General features: G+C 46.7%; 1 protein-coding gene across 11 annotated transcripts in view; it reads right to left on the reverse strand.

The window, feature by feature from the left end:
• APBB2 (amyloid beta precursor protein binding family B member 2) overlaps nt 1-15,421 on the reverse strand; it is a 381,548-nt gene that overhangs the window by 70,762 nt on the left and 295,365 nt on the right. For all 11 annotated transcript variants that reach the window (XM_069593941.1, XM_069593939.1, XM_069593936.1 and 8 more), the window contains one exon: nt 1,638-1,784. In XM_069593941.1, the coding sequence (XP_069450042.1) occupies nt 1,638-1,784 (147 nt within the window). The remainder of the gene's footprint in view (nt 1-1,637; nt 1,785-15,421) is intronic.

The raw sequence follows: 15,421 nt of genomic DNA on the forward strand, positions 1-15,421 counted from the left end.
GGGAGGTTTCCAGCATCACTGTTCAGGCTCTGGTCTTCTGTCTCCCCATGTATTAATGGCTCTTTGAGGGCAGGAACGCTAGCCTATCCAACTTCATTCCCCTTGCAAACCCTCAGGCATTTTAGGAAATTATTAAATGTTTGCTGTCTGACGGAAAGGCTGTGTCCACTGAAGGTCACAGTCAGCCCAGATGCTGTGGCGTGGATGCCAGGGAAGTCTGTGCTACGCTATGTGATGCTAAGTCACTTCAGTTGTGTCCAACTCTTTGTGACCCCCTGGACTGTAGCCTGCCAGGCTCCTCTGTCGATGGGGATTCTCCAGGCAGGAATCCTGGAGTGGGTACCATTTTCTTCTCCACCAGGATGGTCTAGCGGGGAAGAATGGTGAGGCTTTTGGCCAATCTTCAAATTCCAAAGCGGGACAGATAAACTGCTCCTTGGTCTGGGTTTTAAGAATGATGTCCCATCACAAGTTTTCAGAGTGAACGTAAGCTCTGCTGCTGAGGAGGCAGACATGGCAAGTTTTCAGAGTGAACGTAAGCTCTGCTGCCGAGGAGGCAGACATGGTTGTTGCAATGCCTCCGCTCGTCAGTGCTTAGTTAAGCCAAGCATCTACAACTGAGATCCAGGATGATTTGAAATCTTCCAAAAGGGGAAGAGAGCTACTTTCAGGTAAATTGCACTGACCCTACAGAGCCTGGAGCAACAGACAGCAGGCCGCCTCAGACCTGAAGCGCCTCCCAGTGTCTCTGTTGGGAACTGCATCTCACAAGGCTTGCGTGTGGGCAGTTTCTTTCTATGGCACAGTTGTGTCCAGACCCTGGGCAAAGAGCCAGCTGCTAATTATCCAGAATGTGGATTAATCATGATTGAGGTGGAGGTCCTAGAGAGATTCTGTCTCCCAGCACCTCATGGAGGCTGGGTAGCTGGTGAGCAGCTAGGTAATGGTTGGCAGAGCCAAGAGGACGAGCCAAGCTACAGGGGAGGGTTGCAGTTCCCCAACCTGTCCCCCCAGTGAAGGCCAGGCTCCCTTCTTCCCGCTTTCAGCTGAGGGCTGCCACATGCTCAGGAGCTGCGTGATCGAGAGTCCTGAGGAGCTGGGGCCCCGTGAGCAGGGCAGGTCCTAGGGCCCCCGGAGGCTAACCAGGTGACCTGCTTTGGGATAACTGAGAGCTGACTGGGAATTTTTGGTGCCTTTTTCCTCTCTCTCTTTGTTCTTTCCCACCAGGAACTGGGTCATTGGCTGCAGCCTAAAAGAAATCTGCAGCCAGACCCAGTGGGGAGTGGCCCCCAGCGTAATTTCCACCCACCAGGAGATCAAATCCACCCTGCTCCTCCCCACCACACACACATACACACACAAAGCATTTCCTTGGGATTGATTCAGGTCCTCACAAAGGCAACAAAGGCCATCTTCATCAGTCAATCCTACCAACAATCTCCGTATTACAGGACTGAACCAGGGACCACTGCTGGCTGATCACCTAAAGCGAGAATGATTGGCCGAGTGTGGAACATCCCTGGAACCCAATAAAAACCTTCAGCGCTCTCAGTCCTGTGTCTCTCGGCTCTGGGGTTTCATAGGCACAGCAGGAATGCAAGCAAGTCTGACATTAATTATTTTCACCTGTAACTTACCTCTCCCCAAATGCCAACTGTATCTCGGATGTCGTTTTTGCAGTAGGAAAGCTGCCGGATGCAGTTGTTGACGGCAACACTACTCTTGCCAGGAGCGAGGTCCTCCTCTGCCATCTCCACCCACCCCAGAGAGCGCACAGCGAAACACTAGGAGAAAATCAGAGATCCGGAGATTACTTACTGGCCACAGGTAGCCTAAGATCCTCTACAAAATGTGCATAATGTGTCTTCAATGACTATAAAATCTTCAGTCATCTAATTTAATAACTAATTCTCGATTGTTGAAAAATTTAATTGTGGCTATTTTTTACTACTAAAAAATGTAGTAATAACTATATTCTTGCCTACCTTTCTGTGTGTGTGTTCAGTTTTTTTTCTTAGAACCGATTATTAGAAGTAGAATGATAGGGCTAATGGGTTTAAACATTTGTAAGCTCTTTTTTTCTAGTATCTGGCAGTATCAGTATCTTTTATCTAGTATCAGGCAGGATTTTTCAATAGTAAGAACCTCAGAGGGTTCTCACAAGGAGTAACTTCTCTGAGATTTGTTACTCGTTAAGCACCTAGGAAAAGACAATAGAAGGGAGAAGAATTAAATACATATTTGGCACTTGTTTCTAATAACAATGGGGCAAAATGTATTCTCTAATACCCAGAAATGAAGGAAAATGGAGGGTGGGGGTGTGTGTTCATCATAACAAATCTCAGTGTTTGTTATTAGCACCAAATCCTGAAAAGTCTACAGAATAATGAACCTGTAAGAAAACAGAGCACAAATTCAATTTATTCTTTTATCATTTAGAGATATTCATTTTGAGATCATGCTCATCTTCTTTTTAAAAGTTCAGGTATTCAATTTTTTTTTAAATATGGAAAGTATCATATGCATGTTGCAACAAATAAAAAAATCCAAAAATTTATAAAGAAGTTCATGGGACATATGAGGGCAGTTTGGATACAGCTTCTACCTAGCGGTTAACTGCCAAGTTTACTAGGTGGCTGGAACTGCAGTATCCCACGGCAACCTGTGACGCAGGTCCCCTCCTGAGCTACACATCAATTGAAGGGACCATGTTCCCAGGAGAGGAGGGGCAAACGAGGTGCCACACTTCTGTGGAGCCAACAGGCTGACTCTCAGCATCTTCTAAAGTTTCCATAACCGCACTTCATAACAAAATGAAGAAGTGCAGCGAAGTGTCCCAAAGTGACCACATTCAGTCTAGTTTAACATTCTCTGTGTCTCAGCCCCTATACCCAGACGGTATGCCTCCTTCCTGAATTGTTAATCACTTTCTCAAAAAAATATCCCACCAAAATACTGAAAACGTTAGCAGAATGTGGATCCTCAGGTCCTAGAGGGGAAGGACCGAGGTACCTGGGACCCGGTGCAGACCCCATGTGGAATGGAACAGCTCCCGCACACTGATGGTGCCCATGAGGCCTCTTACAGAAATACCAAGAGGAGAAGGTCATCGCTACAACAACTGCAAAAGCTACTCAGGACCCGGGGTCCTGGGGAAAGCTTCTGGGAGATGCCCTCGCAGTTCATGTGCGCACGTGCATCTGCTGGAGAGACACTGCCCAAGAGGAAGGTGCCACAGGAGCCAGGGCTGCTCCCTCGGAGGCTCTGCTCCCTTTAACCTGAGACCAGACTACTCCTGCAAGTGGGCGTGTCAGAAATGCCACAGGAGAACACCATAGTGCGTCTCCCCACGTTTCATTAAGACCCACAACTTCAAGGGCCATGCCTTCCACTACTCATTTTCTGCTTCCTGCAGGGGGCACTGTGCAGCTCAGTAATTTTTCTTTGTTGGTTCCCAGCGTAGCCCCTGGTGAGTAAAATCACAACGCCACAATCTCCCGGCTTCCATCTGCCATTTTGATCTTGCTATGCACCACCTGATAATGGAAAATCTCACCTCGTCCACCTTCACCAAATGTGTGGAGGTTTTCCTCTACGCCAAAGAGCAGTTCTCAGTCACCAGCAGGGTGTCTGAAAGTTCAGCTCAATTCTGACACTATCTACCTGGAGAGAGCAGCAGATCCCACAGGTTTAGGGCTCAGCCCTACAACAGCCCTTCTCCCCGACACCCCTGCCAACTTCAGTTGCCAACTGCAAACCTGTTATCACCTGAGCTTCTAGCCAACCAGCCACAGCTTGAATGTATTGATGGACTATCCTCATTGGGTTCGCTTTATTCGCTAGAGTGGCCAGCAGAACTCAGAGAAACATTTTATGTACTAGATCACTGATGCAATTGTTTGGTCACGAAGTCGTGTCTTTGTGACCCCATGGACTGTAGCACGCCAGGCTCCTCTGTCCTCCACTATCTCCCAGAGGTTGATGATAAAAGGATATAACTCAAGAACAGCCAGAAGGAAGAGATGCACAGGACAAGGTGCAGAGGAAGCGTGCAGAGCTCCCATGCGCTTCCCAGGGACCACTCTCCCCAGCCTCCACATGTGCACCAGCCTGGAAACTCTCTGAATCCTGTCCTCCGGGTTTTATGGAGGCTTCATTACATGCGCTGCTGCTGCTAAGTCGCATCAGTTGTGTCTGACTCTGTGCGACCCCACAGACGGCAGCCCAACAGGCTCCCCCGTCCCTGGGATTCTCCAGCAAGAACAGTGGAGTGGGTTGCCATTTCCTTCTCCAATGCGTGAAAGTGAAAAGTGAAAGTGAAGTTGCTCAGTCGTATCCGACTCTTCACAACCCCATGGACTACCCCATGCAGCCTACCAGGCTTCCCCGTCCATGGGATTCTCCGGGCAAGAGTACTGGAGTGGGGTGCCATTGCCTCTCACATTACATGGGCATGATTGGTTAAATCACAGGCCACCGGTGACTGAACTCAATCTCCAGCTCCTCTCCCTTCCTTGGGGATGGGCATGGGACTGAAAGTTTCTACCCCCTTGAACCCAGTGGGTTCTACTGGCAACCAGGTCCCACCCTTAGGTGAGTTCTAGAAGTCATCTGATAGGTATTTACTCATTTAATCCTCACCTCAACCCTACCAGGTTGATACTAAGTTACTGTATCCCTTTTATAGAAGAGGAAGGAGAGTGAAGCACAAGGCTGATAAATGGTGGACCTAGGTTTCCAGCCCAGGCAGTTTAACCTCTGGGCCTCTTACTGCTCTGCCCTATGCCTGAGATGTTGCTGGAGGGGCAGAGTCCAACTGGGCTGGGCCCACAAGAGCACAGGAACACAGTCAGCAAGGTCAATACAGTCGAGCGTATCTGGCCCAAGAGCATGTGTACTCTGTCGTGTCTCTTTGCAACCCTATGGCCCATAGCCCGCCAGGCTCCTCTATCCATGGAATTCTCCAGGCAAGCATACTGGAGTGAGTAGTGATTTCCTCGTCCAGGGGATCTTCCTGACCCAGGGATGGAACCGCATCTCCTTCATTGGCAGGCAGATTCTTTTACCATCTGAGTCACCAAGGAAGCCCAGCCCAAGAGCAGGGACAGCCTAATTAAAATTTCAGGTCTGACCTAAAGGTGCTGTGATCTTGGCTGTGTAACTTACAAAATCTCATTTTTTTTTTAATTTGCAAAAATGAGAACAACAGTAATGCTTACCTCAGAGGGTTCTCACAAGGTAGAAAAACCTGTATTATGAGCACTGCTGAGTGAAAGTGCAAATGATTGCCAACGAGTGAAAGTGCAAATGATTACAGTGCCACATACACCTTAAAGGGAGTCATCGAAGGGGGAAAATGAAAGGAGATTAGGAGATTTGTAATTAGTGTGATCCCCACGTTCCAATTATCCCCAGGATGGTTTTGGTTTATGTTTGTTTTCTGGCAAAATCATTAAGAGCAGCTCCTTTTATTCTCAAAAGTGTCCTAGTTTGCACAATAAATTATAGTCACTCTAGTCAACATTCCAGTGAATTCACCCAATGGCACAGAGACTGAGCTTTGAATGTATCATATGCATGAGATATGCCCAGGTGGAAATGGGCTCAACATGGCAGGGCGTGTGTGTGGTGGGGGGAGGGGGCAGTGAACAGGGAACCCTAATACACCAGCATTACTGTGGGATGGTGCTTTGCTCTAAAACTAGAAGCCAGGAACACATTTCCCCACTTTTTATACAGCCTGTTACAGAATCCTATAGTCATGAATACTCAAAGAATTTATTAACATTAAGGAAGGTGAAAAAGAATACTGGCTGTTTTTTGTCTTTGAGTCCAAGAATGCATGGGTTTCAAAAAAACAATAGTCCTCACAATACAATTAATTTTTTTGTATGTATTCAATACTTCTGCTGTTGTAATTTAGTTTCTGATCTGAAAAACTTCACCACTGGTCCCTACGGCTACAGTAAGAGGAAATGGATGTGTGTGGGAGAAGCCCCACTAAGAAGCCAGCTCTATTTCCTCCCAAAGAGCCAAGCAGCGAAGAGCAACCTGTGCTACTTGGTGCTGCCCCCGTGTGGCCAGGAAGGTTTATAGCCACCACTTTTCCTTAAAGTCAGGAAATTATTAATATACAATCCGCTTCCGGAATAAACACTCATAGAATAGGAGGAACTCAAAATATTCGATCCAAATACATAATCAAATATCTAATCAATCTAACTGTTTAAACACTTTTTTCAAACTTTGAAGAAGACAAAATCAACATTTGTACTCTGATGCTCATTCTTCAGTAGCTCTTTACCAAAAGGGTAAAAATAAGTAATGAATGGTTCAGGGGTCTGTGTCATCAGGAGGATCTAGATTCAAGTCACAACTTTGTACCTACCAGCTAGTGACTTTGTGGAAACCACTGGTCTCTAAGACTTAAGTTTTTTTATCTGTAAAATGGGGATAATAATAGTACCTATACTTTATAGTACTGTTGTTCGACAGAGATAATATAGGCAAAATCTTTAACATATCTGGCATATAATAACCCAATAAACATTCATCATGTTATTGATAAATTTTAACGTTTATGTATGGATTTTAAAGATTTCTCTAGTTTAACTGATATCAGCCACAACTAAAACACTCAGAAGGCTCTGTTAAAACACAGAAAATCGGACACCATCCCCACAGTTTCTGATTCCATGGGCCAGGGCAGGGCCCTCAAACCTGAATTTGTAATAGTTTCCCAGGTGATGCTGAAGTTGCAGGTCTGGGGACCACTGATCCTAAATGGCAGATCTAGGTTCAAATCTCAGGATTGCCACTTACTATGTGTGATATTGGGCATGCTCATTAACTGTTCTGTGCCTCAGTTTCCTCACCTGTAAAACAAGGACACTGAAGTCCCTGTCTCACAATAACCCGTGTGTACTGTGAGGATGAACTGGGCAGAGTTTGCTGCTCTGCCTGTTGCTGCCATCAGTTATTATGGGCATTTAGGGGACCAAGGTCACGGCTGAACCGGGAGGGATGTGGCTCTTGGTTGGGGCTTCTTTCTCTCCCACCTGTTCTCTCTCCCCTGCACTGGAACCAATGGTCGTATCTTGGTTGGAAACACACATCCCGTTTCAACTTCTGTTTGAGTCCTCTATTGATAGAGACGGACGCCTGTGGAGAACCTCTTTCCGAGGCACACGTTGAGGGGTAGAGCACAGTGCCAAGCCTTGGTTTCTGGGGCCTGTCAGTCATGTGTCCACATTCCCTTAGCCCCATCAGTATGGCTCAGGTTCCAGGAACCTAAGCTTACTCAGTTGCAAAATGACAGAAACACTAGGCTCAGAGCACCAGGAGACCCAAAGTGAACAAGGAAGCTCAGGGATGGGGCGCTGCAGGCCCTCAGCAAATGTTCCCTCTCTTCTTTCTCTGGCTCCAAGAGACCCTCTCATGTCCTTCGTTCTCCCACAGGAGGAGAAGTCCTCCTTCTCTTGAGTTTTAACAAGGACAAGCAAGATGAGAGCCTACTAGCTGAAAACTGGGGGAGGGGAGAGACAAGGGAATTGGAGCCGATGGAGTTATAGTCAGACACAAGCCTTGCCTCCAGCCAGGTGAGCCAGCTCTGTGCATGGCATCAGAGATGCCGCTGCTCAGACCAGCGTAATCCACAAAGCAGCACCTTCCATGCCCAGAACACAGTTAAGGCTCTACATAAGTATTGAAGGATGGTGACAAAAAAGTAAATGATACCAGAATTGATAGCAACACTAAATTATAGATGTTAAAAAAACTAAGAACATCCAAGAGAAAAGCTACAATTTAGTTTACACTGCAAGTGTAATCCTAATCATACTCATTTATTGGAATTGCTTACCACTAAGCTGGATTCTCTGCAGCACAGTAACAACTGTGTATAGAAGTCAGTAAACATTTATTGAGTGCCTATTGGTTCCTGGAGACATAGGGAAATGAGCGGGATGCAGAGTGGACATAGAGCAGGAATCTATTGCATGGCGATGAGAAGTACGGGGACAGAGAGGCACACGTGTGTGTTGGGAGTCTTTAAACTCAGAGAGAGGGAATCATGGGCAGCTCAGTGAAGGAAATGGTATTGAGCTGAGCCTTGTAGGATGGATGGGTTTATTCATTTAACAAAGATTTACTGACAACTGTGATATGCCAAGTACTGGAGGCACATCAGTGAACCTGAGAGGCCCAACACTCTGCTCTGAGTAGTATCTCAAAAAACTGGAAGGGTGTATTCATTTGGCTGTGACACCAGAGGTCGCACAGCTCTGTTGACATAAACCACAACGAGTAACGTACAGTGGGTACATGGGGGAAGGGATGTGAGACAGTGGTTTGGCGCCTAGGTTTTCAAGTCACTGACAGGGGATCAAATCCCACGTTGGCTACTATAAGTGGTGTGATTGGAGCCAAGTTACTAAACCTTAGTACGCGTCAGTCTCTTCACTTGTTGCAGTGAGGTTGGTGGTATGGACCACCTGAGGGTACTGGCATGATTAATGGGAAGCCTGATGGTAAGAAGAGGACCTGGCCCAAAGTGGATGCTCAAGAAACGGTGGCTGGTATTTTCACAAGGTCTCTGGCTCAGGGGGTAAAGAATCCAGTTGCAACTCAGGAGACACAGAAGACGCAGGTCCAATGCCTAGGTTGGGAAGATCCTGGTGGATCTTGATCCTGGTGGGCTGTAGTCCAAAGGGTCGCAGAGTCGGACAAGACAGAGCCACTAAACAGGAAGGCACACTGGTCCCTTTCACAAGTGTCATGCACACGTGCAGAGTCACTTGGTTGTGTCTGACTCTTTGAGACCTCATGGACTGTAGCCCTCCAGACTCCTCTGCCCATAGGATTTTTCAGGTAAGAAGACTGCAGTGGGTTGCCATTTCTTCCTCCCGGGGATCTTCCTGACCCAGAGATCGAACCCATGTCTCCTTTAGCTTCTGCAACGGCAAGCGGATTCTTGACCACTGATCCACCTGGGAAGCCCAGTCAAAAGCTTCAGGACTGGGGAATCCCACCAACAGTCAGTCAGCCAATTCTGCTTCATTTTTCCAACTTATGATCAAACATTACTATGGCTATACCTTGGGTGGCTGGGGATGGGAGAGGCCTAGGGAGAAGGAGGGGAAGAAAGCCCCCAGGCTCCATCATTTCATGAGCCCATCTAGGAGTCCATGGGCCCCGGAGATCCACTGATGGGCTTCAAGAAGTTCTAAATCTCCTACAAATATATCCAAAATTATGTGTGTTTGCATGTAATGGAAAGAGGATCCAAAGCTATCCAAAGGTTCTGGGAATATAAAACACTTTAAAAGAACCCCAAGGACTTTGGAAATCAGAGTACTCAACTCATCAAGACATCAATTAAGGTAACGTGCATTCAGGGTAGAAAAAGCTGAGTAGCAGGCATCTGAGTTCTTTTTTGAGAAGTGGATGAGGAAAATGGTTAGCCGGCTGTACATAAGAAAGGGTCAGAAGTTTAGGGGAGAAAGGGAAATGGGGGAGGAGCAGTGAGAAAGGGCTGCAGAGCCTCTGGGGAAGTTCTGAAATGGCAGGCAGTGCCTGAATGACTTAGAGAGGTGAAGGAGGTCCAACACCCAGAGACTAACTTCTGATGCAACGTAAGCCCCCTCTATATTACCCCTGATGCTTCAGCAAAAGCCTGATAGAGGGACTGCTGACATCATCAGGAATGAAGAGAAGGGTGGACTCCTGCCCTGGGTAAAGGCTTGGCAGAGGAGAACAGTGGCAAAAGCCTCAGAGTGGAGCGCTGGGAGTCAACACAAGAGAAATATAAGCCCAGGTAACCGGCAGAACTGGCAGGGGTGCAGGGGGCGGGGGAGGGTGGACCCATGAACTCTGCAGGATGTGAGACAGGGACTCAAGCCTGTGTTGCCTGCATCCTAAGAACATAGAGATCCCGCTGCTGCCTGAGCTACACAGAGCTGCTCTGCGGAGGCTGGTTATATCTGTGTTCTTGGGGTCAGGTGGGTAAATACATGTATTCTTGTTGTATGTGACTATGAGGAAGGACCTCTTATCATACAGCCTGCAGAGAAACTGAGAGAGAATCCGTTTTTATTTCATACTAATGGCTGCCGTAAGGTAACCATCTAGGATAAAGTCATCACGTTTGAGAGCCTATATCCTGGGATGTCTCTCTAAGAATCTGGAACTGTCCTCTGTCCTTCCTCTCCCCAGTTACTGCATCAGAGACGGCACGGACTTGATTTTTGCCTACAGGACAATCCAGATTTTGCTGAGAAATAAGGCAGCCAGTAATAAACAAAGGGCTGTGACCTCAAATGACTTTCAGAGCGCTGTCTAAAAATGCACAGGCTTTTCAGGGTTCCAAATATCTTCCTTAGATTGTGGTTTCCATAACATACAGGGAAGTCTTCAGCAAATCAGAGCTTGTGGTCACGATATATAGGACTGTAGATCACTGTCATTATGGACACAGTCTGAAACAAAATTAGGCTTCACCTGCCACTGGTTTTCCTGGAAACACTGAAATGCTTTCTAAATTCAGCATCTCAGTGGGCTGCACCAGAGAGGTGCCCGGGGACTCTGGAGTGGAGCCTGACCTAGTTCTCCATCCGGCTGAAGCAAGGAATCAGTCTGATTAATTATTCAGCCTGGTAACAACCTGGGCAGCCAGGGAGGACCCAAAGAGCATTTCTACACTGACCCCAATGAGCACGTCAGCTGTTCCTGCTGTTTCTCCCCAGACTGTCTGCAACGTGGTGAGCAACCAAGCAGAAAACAAGACACCCGCCCTCTGGAGCCGTGGGCCCGCTAGCACCGCTTACTTAACTCTCCCTGTTTCCTACTTTTCAGGGCAAGATCACTCGACGGGAAAAATTTGTCCTGTGCTAACATCCTATGCTGACGGCTTATGCTATCGAAGTGGACACTCATCATAATGACTAACACGCATCTGGTGCTGACAGTGTGCCGGGCACCAACAACTGACCTGTAATTGAAATCTCGTCTACAACGCCCACCTCTCTGCCTGCCTGCCTGCCTGCCTGCTCACCACCCCTTACTGGTGGTCAGTTCACGGAGGGGGGTTCCCAGCCCAGGTGATCTCTGTCTCTAGTAAATAACAGGCTCCGCCCCTAATAAACACTCTAGAGACCTGCAAGGTCAGGGGCAGTAATACCAACCACATTCCCTATGGTTGGGAAATGCCCAGCGCATGCACAGTGATGGAATCAGGGCTAAGTTATCTAAGGGAAGTGGTGAAAGATGTGCTGCAGTTTAGAGGCGGTGCCTTTAGTCGTCTCTCACGTACAGCGTGGGGTCATGCAGGTTTCTGAGATTTAAGGCTTCGGTAACTTAAAATCCTTAAATGAAAATGTAAGAGCTCTTTGAAAGCCCCGCGCCTGGATTTCGCCCTCTCTGTGCGCCATTCCAGCCGGCGATGACTCCCGCAACCGCTCCCTCGGCTTTATAGAAAGTGCTTGCTGACTCACCGCTCTACCACGTGGGGAAAGCAATCCTTCTGAGATTTAAGGGAACCCAGGTTTGAACCACTGACGTGCTGAAGAGCAGGCTCGAGGGGAGGTCACACTTGGTGGGGTGGTGGGGTAGGGCTGAGATCTGACTGCACATAATTATTCAACCATCTCTGAGGTGTCTTTGCTTCCTCACTCTTACTCAGGGGAAGCAAAATCTCCCCATTCTTCCTTACCAAGTGGTCTCTGGCAGATGAGCCAGTTCAGATGGGCAGAGCTGTGGCCTGGCCTCCTCCTGTCCCCTCAAGTGGGGGTGGGGGAGCATTCATGCTGGAGAATGGGACAGTGCTATCGTGCTGGATTCCGACTTTTAACTTAAAACACGTGTGAGCAGCACTGAAATCATGAAACCAACGTGTCTTGCTTTTAACTTAACACATAAGATGTGCACTTTTACACAGCAATGAAATCATGACATCCATATGCTTTTAACATATTTCTAAGCATGATTATGTTGAAGAGCAATATTCTCACTAGTGCTTAAATGGGATTTCAGAGTGAGGGAGGGAATTTCCATTTATTGCACTCCTATGTTAGTGACTTTTTATAAGTTATCTAATTCAATTTGGTTTAATTCTCATAACCAAGTAAATGAGTTATTCCACCCGTTTTTGAGAAGAAATAAACTCCAGAAATGGTATGGACCTAACAGAAGCAGACGATATTAAGAAGAGGTGGCAAGAATACACAGAAGAACTGTACAAAAAAGATCTTCACGACCAAGATAATCACGATGGTGTGATCACTCACCTAGAGACAGACATCCTGGAATGTGAAGTCAAGTGGGCCTTAGAAAGCATCACTACAAACAAAGCTAGTGGAGGTGATGGAATTCCAGTTGAGCTATTTCAAATCCTGAAAGATGATGCTGTGAAAGTGCTGTACTCAGTATGCCAGCAAATTTGGAAAAATCAGCAGTGGCCAAAGGACTGGAAAAGGTCAGTTTTCATTCCAACCCCAAAGAAAGGCAATGCCAAAGAATGCTCAAACTACCTCACAATTGCACTCATCTCACACGCTAGTAAAGTAATGCTCAAAATTCTCCAAGCCAGGCTTCAGCAAAACATGAACCGTGAACTTCCAGATGTTCAAGCTGGTTTTAGAAAAGGCAGAGGAACCAGAGATCAAATTGCTAATATCTGATAGATCATGGAAAAAGCAAGAGAGTTCCAGAAAAACATCTATTTCTGCTTTATTGACTATGCCAAAGCCTTTGACTGTGTGGATCACAATAAACTGTGGAAAATTCTGAAAGAGATGGGAATACCAGACCACCTGACCTGCCTCTTGAGAAACCTATATGCAGGTCAGGAAGCAACAGTTAGAACTGGACATGGAACAACAGACTGGTTCCAAATAGGAAAAGGAGTTCATCAAGGCTGTATATTGTCACCCTGCTTATTTAACTTATATGCAGAGTACATCATGAGAAATGCTGGGCTGGGAAGAAGCAAAAGCTGGAATCAACATTGGTGGGAGAAATATCAATAACCTCAGATATGCAGATGACACCACCCTTATGGCAGAAAGTGAAGAGGAACTAAAAAGCCTCTTGATGAAAGTGAAGAGGAGAGTGAAAAAGTTGGCTTAAAGCTCAACATTCAGAAAACGAAGATCATGTCTTCTGGTCCCATCACTTCATGGCAGATAGATAGGCAAACAGTGGAAACAGTGTCAGACTTTATTTTTTTGGGCTCAAAAATCACTGCAGATGGTGACTGCAGCCATGAAATTAAAAGACGCTTACTCCTTGGAAGGAAAGTTATGACCAACCCAGAGAGCATATTAAAAAGCAGAGACATTACTTTGCCAACAAAGGTCCGTCTAGTCAAGGCTATGGTTTTTCCATGTATTGATGTGAGAGTTGGACTGTGAAGAAAGCTGAGCACCAAAGAATTGATGAGTTTGAGCTGTGGTGTTGGAGAAGACTCTTGAGAGTCCCTTGGACTGCAAGGAGATCCAACCAGTCCATTCTAAAGGAGATCAGTCCTGAGTGTTCATTCGAAGGACTGATGCTAAAGCTGAAACTCCAGTACTTTGGCCACCTCATGCGAAGAGTTGACTCATTGGAGAAGACTCTGATGCTGGGAGGGATTGGGGGCAGGAGGAGAAGGGGACAACAGAGGATGAGATGGCTGGATGGCATCACTGACTCGATGGACATGAGTTTGAGTAAACTTGGGAGTTGGTGATGGACAGGGAGGCCTGGTGTGCTGCAGTCCATGGGGTTGCAAAGAGTTAGACACGACTGAGCGACTGAACTGACTGAAACTCCCAAAGGAACCCTGGCAAGTCTAAGGTTATGTAAAACATTTTGCAAAGTCTGACTCTGGTCATCACACAGAATGCTAACACTTGAGAAGTGGTGGTGAGGAGGGGATTGGGGTGGGGGGACTGAGGTGGAGGACAAGAGTGTCACACGCAACATTTATTACGAGCGTCTGTGTGTATATATTGGGTGGGAAAAATCCACTTCTCTTTTACTACTCACACAGAACACATCAATTCTGATCCATCTAATGATCAAATGCGCAGGAGCTCTTCTGCACCCAAGCAAGTCTCTGCAACACCAGAGGGGTATGCTACGATTTAACTCAAGCCTGACACTCTCTATTTAGAGAGAGAGTCAGATCCCACAGGTTAAGGTCTCAGACCCACAAGGCTGCTTGCCGCAACCCCCACCCCTCAGACACTAATCACTAAGTCCGGGTTGTCACCTGTGCTTCTGACCAAGCAGTTATAAACTGGAGACTCCCCTGATCCCTCCTCAGGATTAACTTGCTGGAGAGGTTCACAAAACTTGGAGGAAGTTTACTTACTAGATTACCTGTTTATTATAAAAGAATACAACTCAGGAACATGCAGAGAGACGAAGACAAGGTAAGTGAGAGGGCGTGGAGTTCTCAGGCTCTCTCTGGATCAGGCCACTCTGCCAGGGCCTCCGCATGTTGACCAGCTCAGAAGCTCTCTGAGCCTTGCACTTTAGGGGTTTTTATAGCAACGTTATCCAATAGGCATGACTGTTCATTAACTTCCTTTCTATCTCCTCTTCTAAGCTTCTAATCATGGCTTGGTCATTCTGGTGACCAGCCCCTACCCAGAAGCCTACCTAGAGTCACATCATTAGAATAAAAGACATTACTATCATCTAGGAAACTGAAAAGGATTTAGGAACTCTGAGTCAGGAACCAGGGTTAGATGTATGTGCATGTGCGGTGGGGGGGGGGGGCACTTTCTTTTACAATATTTAATCAACTCATGGCAACATATGAGACAGATGTTATTACTATTCCTATTTTACAGATGGGGAAACTAAGGCACAGAGTGCTTGTTATAGACTGAATTGTATCTAAAGCTATGGTTTTTCCAGTAGTCACGTATGGATGTGAGAGTTGGACCATAAAGAAAAATGAGCACTGAAGAACTGATGCTTTTGAACTATAGTATTGGAGAAGACTCTTGAGAATCCCTTGGACTGCAAGGAGATCAAACCAGTCAATCCTAAAGGAAATCAGTCCTGAATATTCATTAGAAGGACTGATGCTGAAACTCCAATACTTTGGCCACCTGATGCAAAGAACTGATTCCTTAGAAAAGACCCTGATGCTGGGAAAGGATTGAAGGCAAGAGGAGAAGGGGATGACAGAGGCTGAGATGGTTGGATGGCATCACTGATTTGATGGACGTGGGTTTCAGTAAGCTCCCGGGAGTTGGTGATGGACAGGGAGGCCTGGCGTGCTACAGTCCATGGGGTCTCAGAGAGTCATATATGATTGAGCATCTGAACTGAACTGAATGTCATACCTGATATGAGCAACTGAACTGAACTGAGAATTCATATATTGAAGCTCTCAGGCCAAGTGTGGTTGTGTATGGACACAGGGCAGTTA

This window comes from Ovis canadensis, chromosome 6, assembly GCF_042477335.2.
Source record: "Ovis canadensis isolate MfBH-ARS-UI-01 breed Bighorn chromosome 6, ARS-UI_OviCan_v2, whole genome shotgun sequence".
NCBI lineage: Eukaryota > Metazoa > Chordata > Mammalia > Artiodactyla > Bovidae > Ovis > Ovis canadensis.